The sequence below is a fragment of the Mus pahari genome, chromosome 6 (assembly GCF_900095145.1).
Source record: "Mus pahari chromosome 6, PAHARI_EIJ_v1.1, whole genome shotgun sequence".
Classification (NCBI taxonomy): Eukaryota; Metazoa; Chordata; class Mammalia; order Rodentia; family Muridae; genus Mus; species Mus pahari.
The window spans coordinates 505,209-521,884 of NC_034595.1; the positions used below are offsets into that span (position 1 = coordinate 505,209).

General features: G+C 50.7%; 1 protein-coding gene across 1 annotated transcript in view; it reads left to right on the plus strand.

The window, feature by feature from the left end:
* The window catches only part of Ccdc180 (coiled-coil domain containing 180), a 57,116-nt gene that overhangs the window by 2,589 nt on the left and 37,851 nt on the right, over window positions 1-16,676 (plus strand). The window contains exons 4-15 of the mRNA XM_021200321.1: window positions 1,268-1,458; window positions 4,366-4,454; window positions 6,722-6,825; window positions 7,889-8,017; window positions 8,094-8,204; window positions 8,323-8,418; window positions 9,454-9,617; window positions 10,753-10,872; window positions 11,431-11,510; window positions 12,932-13,020; window positions 13,735-13,857; window positions 16,414-16,587. Coding sequence (XP_021055980.1) covers window positions 1,268-1,458; window positions 4,366-4,454; window positions 6,722-6,825; window positions 7,889-8,017; window positions 8,094-8,204; window positions 8,323-8,418; window positions 9,454-9,617; window positions 10,753-10,872; window positions 11,431-11,510; window positions 12,932-13,020; window positions 13,735-13,857; window positions 16,414-16,587 — 1,470 coding nt within the window. The remainder of the gene's footprint in view (window positions 1-1,267; window positions 1,459-4,365; window positions 4,455-6,721; window positions 6,826-7,888; window positions 8,018-8,093; window positions 8,205-8,322; window positions 8,419-9,453; window positions 9,618-10,752; window positions 10,873-11,430; window positions 11,511-12,931; window positions 13,021-13,734; window positions 13,858-16,413; window positions 16,588-16,676) is intronic.

The window sequence follows — 16,676 nt, forward strand, 5'->3', positions numbered from 1 at the left end:
TGGTGGTGATGGTGGTGGTGGTGATGGTGGTGGTGGTGGTGGTGGTGGTGGCGGCAGTGGTGGTAGTGGTGGTTATTTTTCTGTACTAGTGTTTTGAATCTCCCCTTTCTCCTTGGCAGTCTCTCAGAACTCACATCCATAGCCAGGGGTATTCACACACCTCCCTGGTACCCAGTGTCCGCCTCCGTAGAGGACTTGTCTTACAGAGTAAAAAGCTTTACTGGTCATGGCTATTGTAGAGATTGTTATCCCTTCTTGAATGTACCTTGCCAACCAAAGAGACGTACAAGCTTCAAATCTAGTGCACTGTTTATTGAAGTAGCATTCTTATTCCTCATTTGAGCCACAAATCACCCTGCCTGTGTAACCTTCAGAAATAATAAAAGAATAGAGAGACCAGAGAACTCACGTTACTCACACGACTCAGCTCCTTATTTATAGCAAGATACTATTCTCAACCTTCCGTTGTTCTCCCATGTATTTTAAAATTTGAAACCACACTGTAATTTGTTTTTTTTTTTTTTAAGGTGACTTTGTTAAATCTCCTGGAAGGGACAGAAGGTCCAGCAGCATCCAAAGTGCCACCTGCCTATAATTTTTAATTTATGCTTTAAAATGAGATTTACATTGATTTTGTGTGTTGGAGTGCTGAGTCTGTGTATGTGCGTGCATGGCTGGTGTTCTGGAAGGCAAGCAGGGAATTGTGAGCCACCCTGAGGGTACAGAAGATGGAGCTCTGGTCCTCTGTAAGAACAGCAAGTGCTCCTAAGCCTGGAGCCGGCTCTTCAGCCCTGCACCTTGTGTTTTAATTGATATGTTTAACGATACACTATTGGTCAGTGGTTTCCTTGCCATAAGACATTTATGGTAATTTCTATCTCTAGTAAGCAACTTCCATGCCATCCAAGGATTTTTTACTTAGCCCGTCTCCTATTACTGAATGGTTCTGGTTTATTTTGTTCTGTTTTTGTTGTTTTGTTTTGTTTTGTTTTTCATTTATTATCGGTTTCTTATGATTATGAAAATAATTGTGTACACTAAACAATCTTTATTCAAAATTCTCTCCACACACTATTCTTGAGACAGCCTGTGTCTGTTAAGAGTTCTTCTGCAGTGGGTGGGCGTGGAGTCTGAGTACAAGGTGCCTTCTGGATGCCAGGTGCCTCCTTGTCCTCCTATGATGTCCTCCGACATATCACAGTCGTCATGGAAGGCTTGGGCACCTGAAAGTTCCACATTACCTGTGTCTCATCTTTCCCACACTCAGGTGCAGCTGGTTCAGTCTCTGGCAGCCACCAGGAATCGAGCTGCAGAGCATTCTGAGACTCCAAAGAATGTGAAGACCCCCATGATGAAAAAGGTGCCGTTACCAGAGGGGGAAACTATGACCCCTCGCCAGAGGAAGTGGGTGCGCAGCCTCCCCAATGACTGGGTCACGGAAAACCCAGTTCTCTATAGGTAAGCCTTGCTACCAAGCCACACTGCAGGTCCCCAGTCTTCAAAGACTCAGAAAGATGTGTGCCCAGGAGGGACAGAGCCCAAGTACCTTCTCCAAGAAAGGGAACTAGTCACGTCTGCTTGAAAGATGTTTCTCTCCTCCCTTAGTAGTTTCCATGGGGCTGCCTAAGGCCACGGTCTGGGTAGAGAAGCCCACTGTCACAGAACTTGACTTCTCAACAATAGTGACTAGCCACATTCCCTCAACGGTGGGAAGATCACACAGAGGACAGGGATGGGGAAGTTCCCTAGGGAGGGGCCACCACTGAGGTAGGTGGGATGCTGAGGGAGGATGGTCGGGATGCAGCTTTTACTCGGTCTTCGCTCACCGGGGAAGGCTGAGGTCAGTGGGTCTAGAGCAGTGGTTCTGAACCTCCTTAATGCTGTGACCCTTTAATGCAGTTCTTCATGTCTTGGTGACTCCCCAACCATAAAATTATTCTCATCGCTACTTCACAACTGTAATTTTGCTACTGTAATGAGTCACAATGTAGATATCTGTGTTTTCTGATGGTCTTAGGTGACCCCTGTAAGAGGGTCATTTGACCCCAAAAGGGGTAGTGACCCACAGGTTGAGAACCTAGAGGGAGAAAGGGCTGAAGCAGAGGCTGGAAGAGGCTTTGCAAGCCAGTCATAGCATTGAACTTTGAATTGATTTGAATATCCGAGGTCCCCTTGGCAAGACTATGCAGAAAGGTGGAGAGACCTACAAGAAGCAGAATTCTGTATTGAATGCATCTTGCCCCCCCTCTTTTATTTTTGGTTGGGAGATTTTTAATTACTGCTTCTATTTCACTAGGAGCTATAGGTCTATTTAAATTGTTTATTTCATCTTGATTTAACTTTGGTAGGTTGTCTGCATCAAGAAATACATCCACTCCAAAACTTTTAGGTTTTCCCGTTTGGTGGTATGCATATTTTAAAAGCAGCCCCATGATTTTCCTCAGTGACTTTCATAATGTCCCCTTCCTCTCTGATTTTCTTAACTTCCGCTGCAAGCCCTCAACCATCAACCCCAGGGCCTCTCGCCTTATTGAAAAGGGAACCTCCCTCAGTCCCTGCTCCCCTCCTGCCTTCAACCTGTGTCCCCCTGAAAGAGCCCCTTCCTTAGCAGTAGCCCCTGCATTGTCCACCCCAGCCGCTTTTGGGGGGAGTTAGATCTTCACTATACAAACCACCTCCTCAAATCCCGGGGGAGAAGTGGCTGAGAAATCAGAGTGGATCTCATTGTCCCATGGAGCCACTTTGGGTCTGGGACACTTGAAATATCAAGGTCTGAAAGAGCCTCCCCATTTTGCATGGCTGGCTGGCCCCATCAGCTGCAGTCCAGACCTGTTGTCTTCTCCCACCTGTGGGACAGCGTGACAACTCATAAGAGAATAGATGACAGATACTGCTTGCCTAGGGCCTCTGGGAACTGTAGGGCACGCTGGGCTTCTCTGCTGCTTGCCTCGTAGATGGGGCATTTGTAGACTTCATCCCAGAGTTGATGCTGCAGTCTTTCCTTCCAGGCCTCTCCGTAGAGATCTCAGTTCACTCCAACTGGATCCAAACCCTATGGGTCTTGGCGTTCTGAGCATCCAGCTCTGCTTGAGACGATGGCCCCTTTACATCCCCTGTGCAGAAAATGGGCTTACTCCAGCTGCCTCGTAGGATAATGTCTTGGTTACAGTTTTAGAGGGTTCGAGCCCATGGTAGAGAGCATGGCAACAGGCAGGCATGGAGCAGAATCTGAGGGTTTACATCAGAGCCATATACATAAGGCAGAGAGGGAGAGGGAGGGAGTGGAGAGAGGTGAGAGAAAGGGGGAAGGGGAGAGAAGAGCTAATTAGGAATGACATGGGCTTTTGAAACCTTAGCACTTATCCCTGAGTGATAAACTTCTTCCAACAAGGTCACACACACACCTCTTTTTTTTTTTTTTTTTTTTTGGTTTTTCGAGACAGGGTTTCTCTATATAGTCCTGGCTGTCCTAGAATTAGGTTGGCCTCGAACTCAGAAATCCACCTGTCTCTGCCTCCTGAGTACTGGGATTAAAGGTGTGCACCACCACCACGCCGGGCTTCACACACATTTCTTAATACTCTCTCTTAGTTAGGGTTTTATTTCTGGAAAGAGACACTATGACCAAGGCAACTCTTAGAAAAGAAAGTATTTAACTGGGAACTCACTTACAGTTTCAGATTGTTAGTCCTTTTATCATCATGGTGGGAAGCATGTGTGCAGACAGACATGGTACAGGAGGAGGAGCTGAGAGTTCTACATCTTGAGTGGCAGGCAGCAGGAAGTGACAGAGACACACTGGCCAGGCTTGAGCATCTGAGACCTCAAAGCCCACCCCCTAGTGACACACTTCCTCCAACAAGGCCATATCTACTCCAACAAGGCCACACCTCCTAGTGGTGCCGCTCCCTATGGACCAAGAATTCAAACACATGAGTCTATTGGGGGCCATACCTATTCTAACAACCACACCTTCTCAAAAAGTGAACCAAACATTCAAATATACGAGCCTTATTCAAACTACCACAGAGGGTCTGCTGAAGGACCAAATAAGGGTGCATGCTAAGAACTTCATTCTTTGTTGGGTTGTTCACCCATCGTGGTCCTTACTTTCCATTTGGAAATGGTTCCAGCCCCAGACCCATATTGGCCAGCCAAGGAACTTACAGCTTGTGTCTGGGGCAGGAACCCAGCTCTGTGTCCAGGTACCCTCAGAGACTAAGCTTGGAGACATAGCAACACTGGGTGGGAGCCTGGGACATTGCCTACAAGGCTGTCTGGAGTAGGAGGAGGATCTGGGCAGCAGTCAATGCCTGTGCTGTCCTGGGTGGGTGGGGCAGGTCTTACTCTTCTCTGCTTCCTCAGGGAAAAAGAAGAAGCCAGGAAGGAGAAGGAGCGTCTGACGGAGGACATGATTGCTTCCCAAGAGGTGCAGGGCCTCATGGACAACATAGGTGAACAACTTGCCCTTCAGTTCCAAGGGCAGGCCTGCCCCAGGCAGGAAAGTCTCCAGATGGCAGTGTCTGCTCTGGCTCCACCTCAGAGGCTCTTGCCACCCTGGGGGGGGGGGGGCTCTGCTCAGTTTCCCAGAGGATACCTTTTGGGCGTAACCCCAGGAGGGACAGCCAGTGGCTACTACACAGTGGGCAACTCCTAGGACGGATTGAGTTGACTACCTTGTGTAATTTGGCCCTTGTACTTTTCAAGCCCCACCTCCTCCCCACTGCAGGTCCCGGTTTCACATTATCCCCGCGGGGGGCGGGGGGGGAGCCCTTGCCTTTGTCCTTATGGTTAAAAAGTGACTCAGTATAGAAAAACAGAAGGCACATTGAGCACCTTTCTCTTGCTGAGAGCCCCCGGGTGGTAGCCAGCTTCAGGCCTCCTAGATAGCACAGGACAAAGCACAGCAGAGGATGGGAAGGGGCGCAGGCTTAGGGCTTCACACCTGCTCCGCAGCCCCCCACCTGACTCCCATCCAAGTGCATGGGCCTGGCCTCTGCTTCTGCCCTGAGGTATTCCGGCACCATTGAGCTGGACTGGAAGGAAAGGAAGAAAGTTTGAACAGGGAGGTGGGTTAGCAGGGTTTCAGGTCTGGCAGTGAGGAAGGCCGGTTACAGCTCTCCTGGACAGTATTCAGTGAATCAGCTCTCTTTTATTCTGGGTGAACAGGGCTATATAAACCTTGGGGAGTGTGTGGGGGAGGTTGGGGGTGAGTGTACCTCATTGGCTGGGGCTGAGGTGCCAGGAATGCTTCATTTACATGAAAAAGAATTCCAGGTGCTTAAATCTGGAGTTTGGCCAAGAGGCTAGGTAGCTACCTCAAAGGTGGAGGTGGGTGGGTCTGAGGGCTAGGTGCAGGGGGGTGGGGGTGGTAGGGGTGGGGGGACACACAGGCCTAGAACAGGGAGGGCTCTAGCCTTACTCCTGCCAATCTCGGATGAGATTTTCGGGGTTTGAACAGGTCTTGACCTCGCTCTTGCTCCAGGCCCGTCCATCTCCCAACCCACCCCCTCCCACCATTGCACTCACCCTAGATCAGAGTGTGTACCTTACAGAAGGCTGTTAACAGCACCAGCCTCCTGAGTTGATCCTTGGATACAATAGAGTTAGGATACTGCTGCCATGTGGTAAGCGAACTCTACTGTTGACTAATATTGCCACAAATGATCTCTTTCTGGTTCAAATGTATTTCTTGCTTGCTTTTTTCCTTTTTTCTTTTCTTTCTTTTTTCTTTCCTTTTCTTTTTTCTTTTTTCCTCTTTCTTTCTTTCTTTTTTTCTTTCTTTTTTTTTGAGATAAGCTCTCTTTGTTATATAGTCCTGGATCTTCTTATGTAGACCAGGCTGACCTCGAACTCACAGAGCTCACTTGCCTCTGCCTCCCCAACACTGAGATTCAAAGTGCTCATCACTAATCCTGGTTTATATGGTGATATAATGACTTTTAAATATGGTTCTATTTCAACTTCACAGTGGCACAAGAGTATACTCATAAACCATTATTACCCTTTTCATGTTCAATACCGATTCCTGCTCAGATAGCCAGCATTGTGACACAAAGCAGGCCTTGTGTTGTATGATTTTTGCTCAGTTGTAGACAAATGTAAGTACTCTGGGCACATTTAGGATGGGCTGGATGAAGCTTTGACCCTCAGGAGATTAGGTGTAACTAAATATATTTTCAGCTTATAGTACTTTCTATTTATAATGATTTCATCGGATCGGGACTCCTTTGAATTAAAAAGAAAAAAGCACCTGTATGTGTATTTATTCTATAAACATTTTTTAAATGAATTTTTACTAAGTAGCCTAGGCCGGCCTCAAGCTCCAGCTGCTTTTGTATTAGCCTTCTTAGTGCCATGATGAAATTGTTTTGAAGAACACCATAAACACTGTCCTTTTACATACACCCGCTGGGAATTTTGCCCCAGTAGTTGTCTGTTTACTCAGCTGTGGTGCAAGGGGTTGAACCCAGGGCTGTGAGCATGAAGGCAAGAGCTAAGCTATCCCCACCTCAGCCCCTTGCCTGAGAGCCCCCACAGCACCTCGAACAGGTTCATTTGCATCTTTTGTCATAATTCTCAAGTTTCTGCCCCTGCTGGCCTGGCTTTGGGGTCTGCCTCTGAGCTCAGGCCTGAGTGAAGGTACTCTCTGCCCTGCTGAGCTCTCTGGGAGCACTCTGCCTTCCCTACAGGCTCATAAGCTCTGTTGCTTGCCCTGCAGTCCCCGAGAGGGCAAGCGACCTCCAGGAACTAGAGGAATTCAAGAAGAGGAAGTACCTGAGCGCACTGGCGAGCTTTCAGGAGGAGTTGGAGCAGATTGGGGTGGTGAGGCCCTGCTCTTCTCTCCTCTGTTCTCGCAGCATCTGGGTGGGGAGGTGCGCTTCCACAGCTCCCAGCCTCCCTCCCTCCTCCACCCATGGCTCCTCTTCCTCTCTAGACCATCTGTTCATCTCTAACCATAGGGACCTGGCAGGCTCCTAAAGGAGACCAAGTAAAGCACAACTGAAAAGAGGGCGTGAGTGCTGCTCTGTATGGTTGGGGAAGGTGTTTACTGTGGGTATGAGGAAGACACAGCCGGCGGCATCTGGGGGGGTCCACACCGAACAGGGCTATGAGGGGGGGGGGAGAGCGAGGAGGAGAGAGGGCCAAGAGCAGGAGCCAAGAAGACCAAGAAAAGAGGACCAAGAGGGCATGTGGCCGAAATTGCAGGGTTATATAAGAAAGAGAAGCTGAGGGTAAGGGAGGGAGGAGAGTGGAGGGGAGAGAAGGGGAAGGAAGAAGAGGGGAGGGGAGGGGAAGGAGAGAGGGGGAAAGGGAGGGGAGGAGAGGAGGGGAAAGGAAGGAAGGGGAGAGGAGGGGAAGAGAGGGGAGGGGAAGGGAGAGAAGGAGAAGGAAGAAGAGGGGAGGAGAGGGAAGGAGAGAGGAGGGAAGGGAGGGGAGAAGACAGGAAGAGAGAAGAGGAGAGAGGAGAAAAGGGGAAGAGAGGGAAAGAGAGAGGGAGGGAAAGGGAGGTGAGGAGAAGGGAGGGGAGGGGAGGAGAGGGGAGTTTAGGATAGGGAGTGTGGTAAGAACTGTTGTGAAGTATTGAGTGAGTCTTGAAGCCAAGCAGACACTTTGGTATGTAGATAGGCACCTCAGCCATTTGTCCTGAGTTTCTTTGGGACCTGTCAAGCTAGACTCAGCGGCAGCCCCTCCTTCAGCTGCAGAGGAGAGCCGCTGCCTGGTCCTCTCTGCGTGTGAGTGCATCATCAATTCTCAGCTTCCCGGGCGGGTTTAGATATTGATCTTTCTTGAGACAGGGTGGGGCCCGGCACCTACTCCACTAGGGAGGGCTGCCTCCTATGTGGGATGTAGCTGCCCTAACCCTCCACCTCCTGGCCTGTCACAGGAGATGGAACCTCTCATCCTGGAGAAAGGGGATCTTCTTTTGAGAAAGATCTCGCAGTCCGATGAGGACGTTGACATGCTCTTCAAGAAAGTGGAAGGGGAGCCGGACCTCGAAAGCTACACTATTGAGGTAGGGGCTCCCTGGTGACAACACCTGCTCCCCACCTCTCCAGGAACTCCTGGCCTGATCCCATTCCCCTTTGCAGACTCTGTTGGAACTGTGGGAAAAGGTGGCTGAAAGATTCATGCAGCAGAAGCAGGAGATTAAGGAGCTGGACGAGGAGCTGTTGGCCCTGGAGGTCTCTCGAGCCGACAAGGCATGCTAGCTGCAAATGAGCTCCTTGGTGGCTTTGTCTCGAAGGGTTGGTGGGCAGCCTTCTTTGTCCTGCTAGTGGTATGGAAACTGAGAGTGACTCACAGCCTTCTCCTCTCCAGCTAAAGGAAGTGCTGAAGAGATATGTCGGCATCATAGAGAAAACCTCCTATATCCTGCAGCCCGATGTATATAGGCTGATAGATAAAGAAGCCATGGTGAGTGGTGTTCTGTGGTAGAGGGATCCTAAGATGGGTGCGTCAGGAATGCAGGGCATCACATCTGTGACATACCTTAGTAACTCAGGCAGGTTCTTTGGTTGGGAACTAAACCTTTATAACTGCATTTTCAGTAGCAGTCATTGTGGACTGCATTCACGGTCTCCTGCTGTCTATAGCTGCGTGCCTAGTAGCTTAATCACGCAGAGTAGCCATGTCCCAGCCTACTCTGGCTTTCTCTTGCTTCCTGACTCTCCTGCTGGCCACGGGTGTCTGTGGCTGCACCACACCTACCTGTTGGATCTCTACTTCCGGTCTCCCCACATCGCCATCTGTGTGTGTGGGGGGGGGGGGGAAGAAATTCCAGCTTGCTCATGATGTCTCCAGAAGAAAGCCCGATCCTTCTGCTATGTGAAAGGGTTCTTGGCTTGGGCTGCTCACAGGTACGTTGTGGTATTTGTGCTGCGCTGAGCATGCCCTAGGTCACTGGGGACAGCAGTGCTCCCTGCCAGGGTGTGTATAGAGGCCGACAGCAGAGGCCTTGACAGTAACAACCACCGTTTTGTTGAAATTTTACTCTTCAGGAGTCATTTTTAAATTATGCGTATATGTGCACTTCTCTCTGTGTATGTGTACTTCTCTCTGTGTGTATGTGCACTTCTCTCTGTGTGTATGTAAACACTAGTAGAGAGACCAAACCAGGGCATCGGGTCCCCCAAAGCTGAAGGGACAGGTGGTTGTGAGCTACCCAGTATGGGTGCTAGGAGCCAAACTCAGTCCTATGGAGGAGTCATGAGTACTTTTAACCACTGAGCCATCTCTCTAGTCCCTAAATTTCCATTTTAAATTAGTATACAAAATATGCTTAATTATTTTCCAAACACGATCTGTTTTGTGGGTTCCCTCTCTACCCCCTACCTGCTCAGCAGCCTCCTCTCTGTTTTCTCGTCACATGTTCTGTCACCCCCCCCTTCCCTGACACCTCTCCCTTTTCTTATGGTCCCAGTCTAAAGCCCTACCCACCCCTGACCACAGGCCATGAACCAGGCTCTCCTGGGCAACCGGAGGGCCATTGCCCAGCTATTAGTCAACCTGACCGAGGCCACCCTACAACAGGAGCTTGACAACCGCCACCGCTGGCAGGGGCTGGTGGATACCTGGAAGGCTCTCAAGAAGGAGGCCCTGATGCAGAGCTTCAGGTCAGTGGTGACCTCCCTCCCGTCCCTCCTCCCCCTCCCCAGCCCCCCCCCCCACTCCCCCCCCCCCCCCCCCCCCCCCCCCCCCCCCCCCCCCCCCCCCCCCCCCCCCCCCCCCCCCCACTCCCACCTACAACTCTCTCCTAGCCAGGCCGGTTTTTTTTCCTGCCCTCTTCTTCATGGTTTATAACTGCTACTGTTTTCTATGCCCCTATATTTAAAGTTAGAAATAGATAAAAGCACCAAAAAGAAACTGAGTCACCACAGACGCTTCCTGGACAGAGGGGTGCGGCTAGGACTGGAACACTTCAGACCCACAGAGTCCTTGCCGTTTTAGATAGACTCCCCCCCCCCGCCAAACGTTATTTCACAACTATTCTCTGAGCTCATTATGAATTGTCAAAAAGTGTTCGTGCCATTTTCTGTATAATTTCCATGCCTTTGTATTAGTTATAACCCTTGTCCTGGAAGGACAGATGTCTCTCTGGTGGATGCCTCCCACCTTTCAGGACCTCATCTCCTCCGTAGAGGAAACAGGGAGGAGAGGACCCACCTCAGCACGATGTGCCGAGGCTCAGCCTTGCCCTTCCGTGTGACCTTGATGAAGTCCCCGAGTGTACCAAGCCTGCCTCCTCCACACAACAGGACAGGCGCCCTACCAGCCCTGCGTTCTCAGTGATGACTCAATGGGACACTGTAAACAGAGCCTGTCTGAGCCCAGGATTGGGACTGTTACAAAGGTCAACAGCGAATGGCCGCAGCTGACTTCTCCTGGACACCCCCCAAGATGCAGGGCATGGGCTCAGGGCTTTGTCATCTTTCTGAGTCCTTAGAAGTTCCCAATGAGGACAGTGCTGCCATTAGCTCTACGTTGTAGTCTAAGGCTCAGAGCGGAAGTGGGGCTTGTTCCGGGTCACAGAGTAGGATGTGAGGACTCCACGGCCTCCGAGGTCTCTGTGCTGAGAGATGGTTTGAAGCTCTTCCTGCCCGTCTTGTTCCCTTTACCTCCCTTCTATCCTCAGTGACCCGGATGGAGGCTCAGATGGGACCATTACGGTGGTAGGTCAGGGTTATGGGGTTCTGAGCATTCTTGTCTGAGTCTCCTGCCCACTTCTCTCCTCTGTGTCTGGCTGTCCAGTGAGTTCATGGCTAGCGAGGAGATCCAGGAGCCCCCAGAAGTGAAGAAGGAGCTTGAAGAAATGCAGAAGAACCAGGATATGCTTCAGAGAGTGAGGCTCAGTCACCTCTGCACCATCTGGTATGGTGTACAGGAAGAAGGACCCCTGGGGCCAGCACCTTTGGGGGTCTAGTAGGAAGGCCATGTGGCCTAGATCTCCCCCCTGAAACCCTTTGGCACCAGGCTATCTCCTGGTACTAGAGGGCTGGGCTGACCACCTCAGCCCCACGGCAAGGAAGATCATAAGTCACTTGCTGTGGGAAAAAAAAAAGCTTAGATTGGTCCTGCCAAAGAGCTCACTAGAACGCAGTAGCCAGAGCAGAGGGAGCAGAGAGGAGGGAGGAGGGGGGAGGACACAGGAGGGAGGAGGGGGGAGGTCTGATAAAACATGGTCCCAACAGAGCTTTGGCCCTCATCCTGAGGCACTTTAGAGGCAGGTAGGAGAAGACCACACTGGGATGCTGCTGTCACAGGGGACATTGTGAATAATAATAGGCCTTTTTGTGAGGCTTGTTTGGGGCAGCAGGAGACCCCAGCAGGTTCTTTAGCTTCTTCAGTATATTATTGACAGTATGTTAAATATGCTAACCATTTTGACAAATTTCAGGCATGCTTACCTGTTGTGTCTTCTTTCCCCAGTGACCTCCTCCCCCCTAACTATAACAAAACCCAGCTGACTGAGTGGTACGACTCCCTCACTTCCCTCAACAAGCAGCTTGGTGAGCAATGTCTGTGGAATCTTCAGAACTTTCCAGACCAAGTAATAACTTGTTATAGTCAGCCCTCCAGCCATGTGTCTGAGGAGCTGAGGCCCCTCTACCCTGGGCCTTTAGGATTCATGAGCCCCAAAGACCTCCTCTGCTCACTGCCCAGTTCACAGCCACGCTACCCTCAAATTCTGACCCCTCACATCTGACCCCTAACCCCCGACCCAAAGCGTGGCGGGCGGGGATTGAGAAAGACACAGAGTCTCTGCTCAGCTCTCAAGATGGCACATTGGCCATGTCCCGAGAGTCTTGGGGTTGGAGGTGTGAGATTAAAGCCCAGCCCCGCTCTGTCCTGATGCATAAACTTGGGAAAGCCATGTCATCTCTTGGCCTCAGTGTCTTCCCCTGTAGAGCAGAGATGTGAACAGGACTAACCATGGCCCTTACCTTGTGGATTAATAACTAGGTATAGTTCAGGTCCTAGCTCACAGCCAGAAAGCTCAATCATAAGTGGTAACTATTTAGACTATCCCACATTAAAGAGCGTCAGGTCGCAGTCATAGCCCAGCTAGCTGCCTGGCTTGGAAATAAGTTGCAGGGCATGGTCACACTTGTTTGATTCCTTGTACTCTCAGGCTGCTTGCTCCCTGCAGCAGAGACCGTGTGACCACATAGATAGAAACAATAAGTCTATCACTTTGTGGACAAAGTGTGCCAAGCCGTACTTTTGAGGATGCGATCATTTTTTCCATCTTTGAGGTTCACCACAACCCAGTGAAGTCAGTCAGTGTCTGTGTGAAAGTCACTCACATTTCTGTGACACAATACTTGATGAGCAAATGAAGAGAGAGCAAAGGTCTGTTCTGGCTCATGGTTGTAGAGGATGTCAAAGATCTGACTGTAACAAGATGGTGGGGGCCTGTGGTAGAGTCTCCACTTGTCACAATGGACCAGGGAGCAGAGAGGGTACTTGAACCACAGGCAGAGCTGTGACCTTTAAAGGTCCACCCCTAATGGACTACTTCCACCAGCCAGGCTTCAGCGCCTAAAGGCTTCAAAGTCTCTCAAATAGTGCCCCCTAGCCATAGCCGACAAACGTGTGCTCAAAACCGGAGCTCATGGTGTACATTTCAGATTAAAGACACTCACAGGCACTGTTGTCTTTGTCTCAGACAACCCCTACTGCTAGAGATGAACTCCTCATATGAGGTCATCCTCTTGGGGTGCTAAGAATTCTCTGAGGAGGGTGATACCAGTCCCTGACCTGAATAGAGGGCTCTGACCATTCTGAGCTGAACAACCTTCTTGGGGGAGGTTCTTCATTGAGTAGAACCGATTCCCTTTGCAACAGGAATGCCTCTCCTTCTAATTTTTCTCTACCTCTTGGGAGAATGCCTGACTCATTTGACCCATTTTATGTTCTGTCCCTGGAGACACCTACCACATGGACTGCATGTCGCTGGTCCGCTTCCTGTATGAGAAGATTTGGCAGCAGTGCCTGTCCCGCGTGCAGGAATGCAAGGTAGGCTTCCCTCTCTGGAGGCCCGGGAAGAGGAGCTGTGCGCCGGGACCTTCTCTGCCTCCTCCACCCCCTTCAGTCTTGATCTAGGCTTTTCTTCCTTCCTGTCAGTCACCAGGTACTCACTAGCCACTGGGCATTCTGGTTCCCTCTACCTGGCTGATCCTGCACTCTACAGGACTTAACCCAGCATCAAAGCCTCCTGCGAAATGGAGCTGTATATTCATAAGCCGTCTCTGTCGTTAACTCTTGGCTGTATTCCCCACAGCACAAGGCTTTGCCAAAGATGGAGGCCATATTCTAAGGCCCCTTTCATAGATAGTGCTGATGCTAGCTCCAGTCCCACCATTGTCTCTGGCCTGCCTGCCTCTGGGCAGGGTAAAGCAGAGAGCTTATTCCCAACCTGTCCAGGACAGTGATAATGGAGAAATAGTTTGCCAAAATAACCCCTCCCTGCCTCCTTGGTGAAAGTGTCTAGATGAAAAGTCTACTAAAGCCTAGGCATTCTGAAAAGTTCTGAGCTCCGAGGGTTCGCTTGCTACCCATAGGGAGTGTACCCTATTCTCCGAGTACCTCTGGCCGGCTCTGCTCTGCACCCTGCCCGTCTAGGAACAGACCCAAGGGAATCCATGTGGCTGTTGTAGCCCTCTTGGGGCCCTGAAGCAGCTCACTGATAACTTCGTGTTTCTCTGCCCTGTTCTCTTCCCCACCCTGCAGCAGCAGCTGCTGAACTGGAAAGCTTTCTCGGAAGCAGAGGCAGAGAGCCTAGTAAATCCAACCTTCTTCCTGATGGTGGGGGAGTTCCAGAGCAAGGTGGAGAAGCAGCTGGAGCTCTTGGATGTATGTACAGGGGTGCCAGGGACCCTGGAAGTGGGGCACATCTCTGGAGTACAACACTGCAAATCCTAGGGTTCCCCTGGTGTAGCCACTCCCTGACCCTTATCTGTTCCTTCCTGCATAGCCCTCCTGGGCTAACCACACCCAGGCTCATTCCCTGGGTCCCAGAAACCACCCTGACATCTGGCCTACTTAGGTTTGGGAAAACCACTTAGGCTGTGGGTGTATCAGAACCACTGTTAACCCTTTGTTGAAGGCTGGGGAGGGCAAGAGTTCCAGTCCCAAAAGTCTGTAGTCTTAACCCAGGGTCAGCGTGCTCTTTCTGTGAAGGGCCAAGTATTGAGTGAAGCCTTGCAGGCCACGGGTGGCATCTGTCACAGCTTGTCTCTTCTTCTTCTTCTTCTTCTTCTTCTTCTTCTTCTTCTTCTTCTTCTTCTTCTTCTTCTTCTTCAGATTTATTTATTATATGTAAGTACACTGTAGCTGTCTTCAGACACTCCAGAAGAGGGTGTCAGATCTCCTTAAGGATGGTTGTGAGCCACCATGTGGTTGCTGGAATTTGAAAGCTGCACCTTTGAAAGACCAGTCGGGTGCTCTTACCCGCTGAGCCATCTCACCAGCCCCAGCTTGTCACTTCTATCAGCTTTAGCAACGTGGAAGCAAAGGGTGTGGCTGTGCTCCAATGCCATTATTAGAGGCCATGGTCTGTGCTTCATTTAAGTTTCATGGTATTTTTTCTACTACTTTTGAATTTTTTTAAAAAAAAAAACATTTTAAAATTGGATAATCTGTGACTAGCTCATGAGTACATACAAAAACAGACAGAAGGCCAAATTTATCCCTCAGTCTAGTTCACCAGTCTCTGTCCCAGACAGATGCATACAACCTGTGTGGTTTTGTTTTTTATATGTGCGATGCTAGCCATTAAACTCAGCTCCTCGCACATGCTAAGAAAGCCCTCTGCCAGCCAACTATCTCTAGTCCTAATTTGTATAATGCTTTTCAAAAATTTTTATTTTATTTTATGTATACGAGTGTGTTTGCCTGCCTGGATGTATATGCACCATGAGTGTGCCCAGTGCCTGGTGTGCTCACTCCATGCTGGCTCTGGGCAGGATTAGGAGAAGCCGTGGGATCCCGCTCTGGGGGTGGGGGAGTGCAGTCTGAGGTGGGAGTGCAGTCTGAGGTCCCCGGGGACTGCTGGAGCCAGCTTGAGGGTCCCCAGGCCTGCAGAGAGGCTGGGTCTATCTGGTTCTCACACTCTTGGGCACCCCAAGGGCACTGGATTCCTCAGAAGAGCTGAGAACCGAATGGGGGCCCAAGGGCTAGATCTAGCCTGGGGCCAAAAGGGAAAAGAGGAGAGAGCTCTGGCTGGGTCCTGTGGAGAGGAGAGAGTCATTGGCTTGCTCTGGGCTGCTTGGCTTGGCTTGGTGGAAGCTGTGGCTGGGAGCACTGAGAGGCCTCCTGTGGGAGATTACACAGGGCTCTTTAGATGAAGACCTGCTCCGTTGATCCCCTCGCCAGATCCTGATGAAAAGAGGAAGTCCATGGTTGGTTTTCAGGCATTTATTGTCATGGTGGAGAATGGTAATGAGTAAAACCGTACTCCACTTTCTTAGGGCCTGGGGTTAAATACCTTTTGCAGGGAGGAGTGTCTGGGGAAGGGAGTTTATTGGCTACACCCTTCAGACCTCATTAAATGGAGCTCTGTCCTGAGGCTATGTGACCTGTGGTCACATTTTCTACCTGTGGAGGGGCTTGGGGCATTGCCCTTACATGATTGATGGCCCCAGACCTATGGAGAGCTTCGGCCTCCTGTCAGGGGCCTGGTGTTCAGGAGCATGGCAAAACGCCTACAGTCCCTTGCAGGAGACCCTGTGGGATCCTCTGTGGGCTCACCTGGGGTTTCAAACCTAGCTCAACCAGAAAGCAGGCTGCCTTTCACGGTCCCACAAGAATGGTCTAGAGAAAGATGCGCAGGCCCTCCTACCCCATGCAGGGAAAGCCAGGAGCCCAGATGGAGCCTGTCTTAGGGTTTCTATTTCTAAAATGTCACGATCAGAACAACTCGGGGAACAGTGGGTCTGTTTACACTTCCACATTGCAGTCCATCACTGAAAACAGTCAGCACAGAAACTGAAGGCAGGAACGTAGAGGCCCGGGGTTGAAGCAGAAGCAGCGGAGGAACACTGCATACTGGCTGGCTCCTGGTGATCTGCTCAGTCTGCTTTCCTATACAATGCGGGACCACCTGCCCGGGGTAGATAGCAGCATCCGCGGTGGGTTGGGTCTGCCCACGTCAATCACCAATCAGGAAAATGTTCAACGTACCTGCGGACCAGTCTTACGGAGGCAATTATATTAGTTAAGAGTCTCATTTCCCAGCTTCTGCCGCGGTGACACAAAACTAACCAACACAGAGCCTAAAGCTGACATTGAGGGATGGTGTCCAGGCAGTAGCTTGGAGACACAGGCCTCTGTGGACAGGCGATCCCTGGGGCTTGTGTTAGTCTGCCAAGGTCAGGCTTGGGTAACTTTCCCTGTTTTCTACCATGGCAGAACTCCTTTGAGGGTTTGGCCAGGGAGACAGAATGGCAGAGCGCGGACCTCTTCAGGTACTTCCATGAGGCTGTGAAGCTGTGGGAGGGGCACCAGAGTGTTCTGATGACACAAGAGGTGGAGCTGGAGAAGAGGATAGAACAACATCGGCAGAAGCACAACCAGGAGAACCAGGTGCCTGCAGCCTGAGCTGTGTGCGCATGCGTGGAGATGTGGGCGGACCCGGACTCCAGCAGCCTTCTTTCAGACAGGAGTGGCGGGGG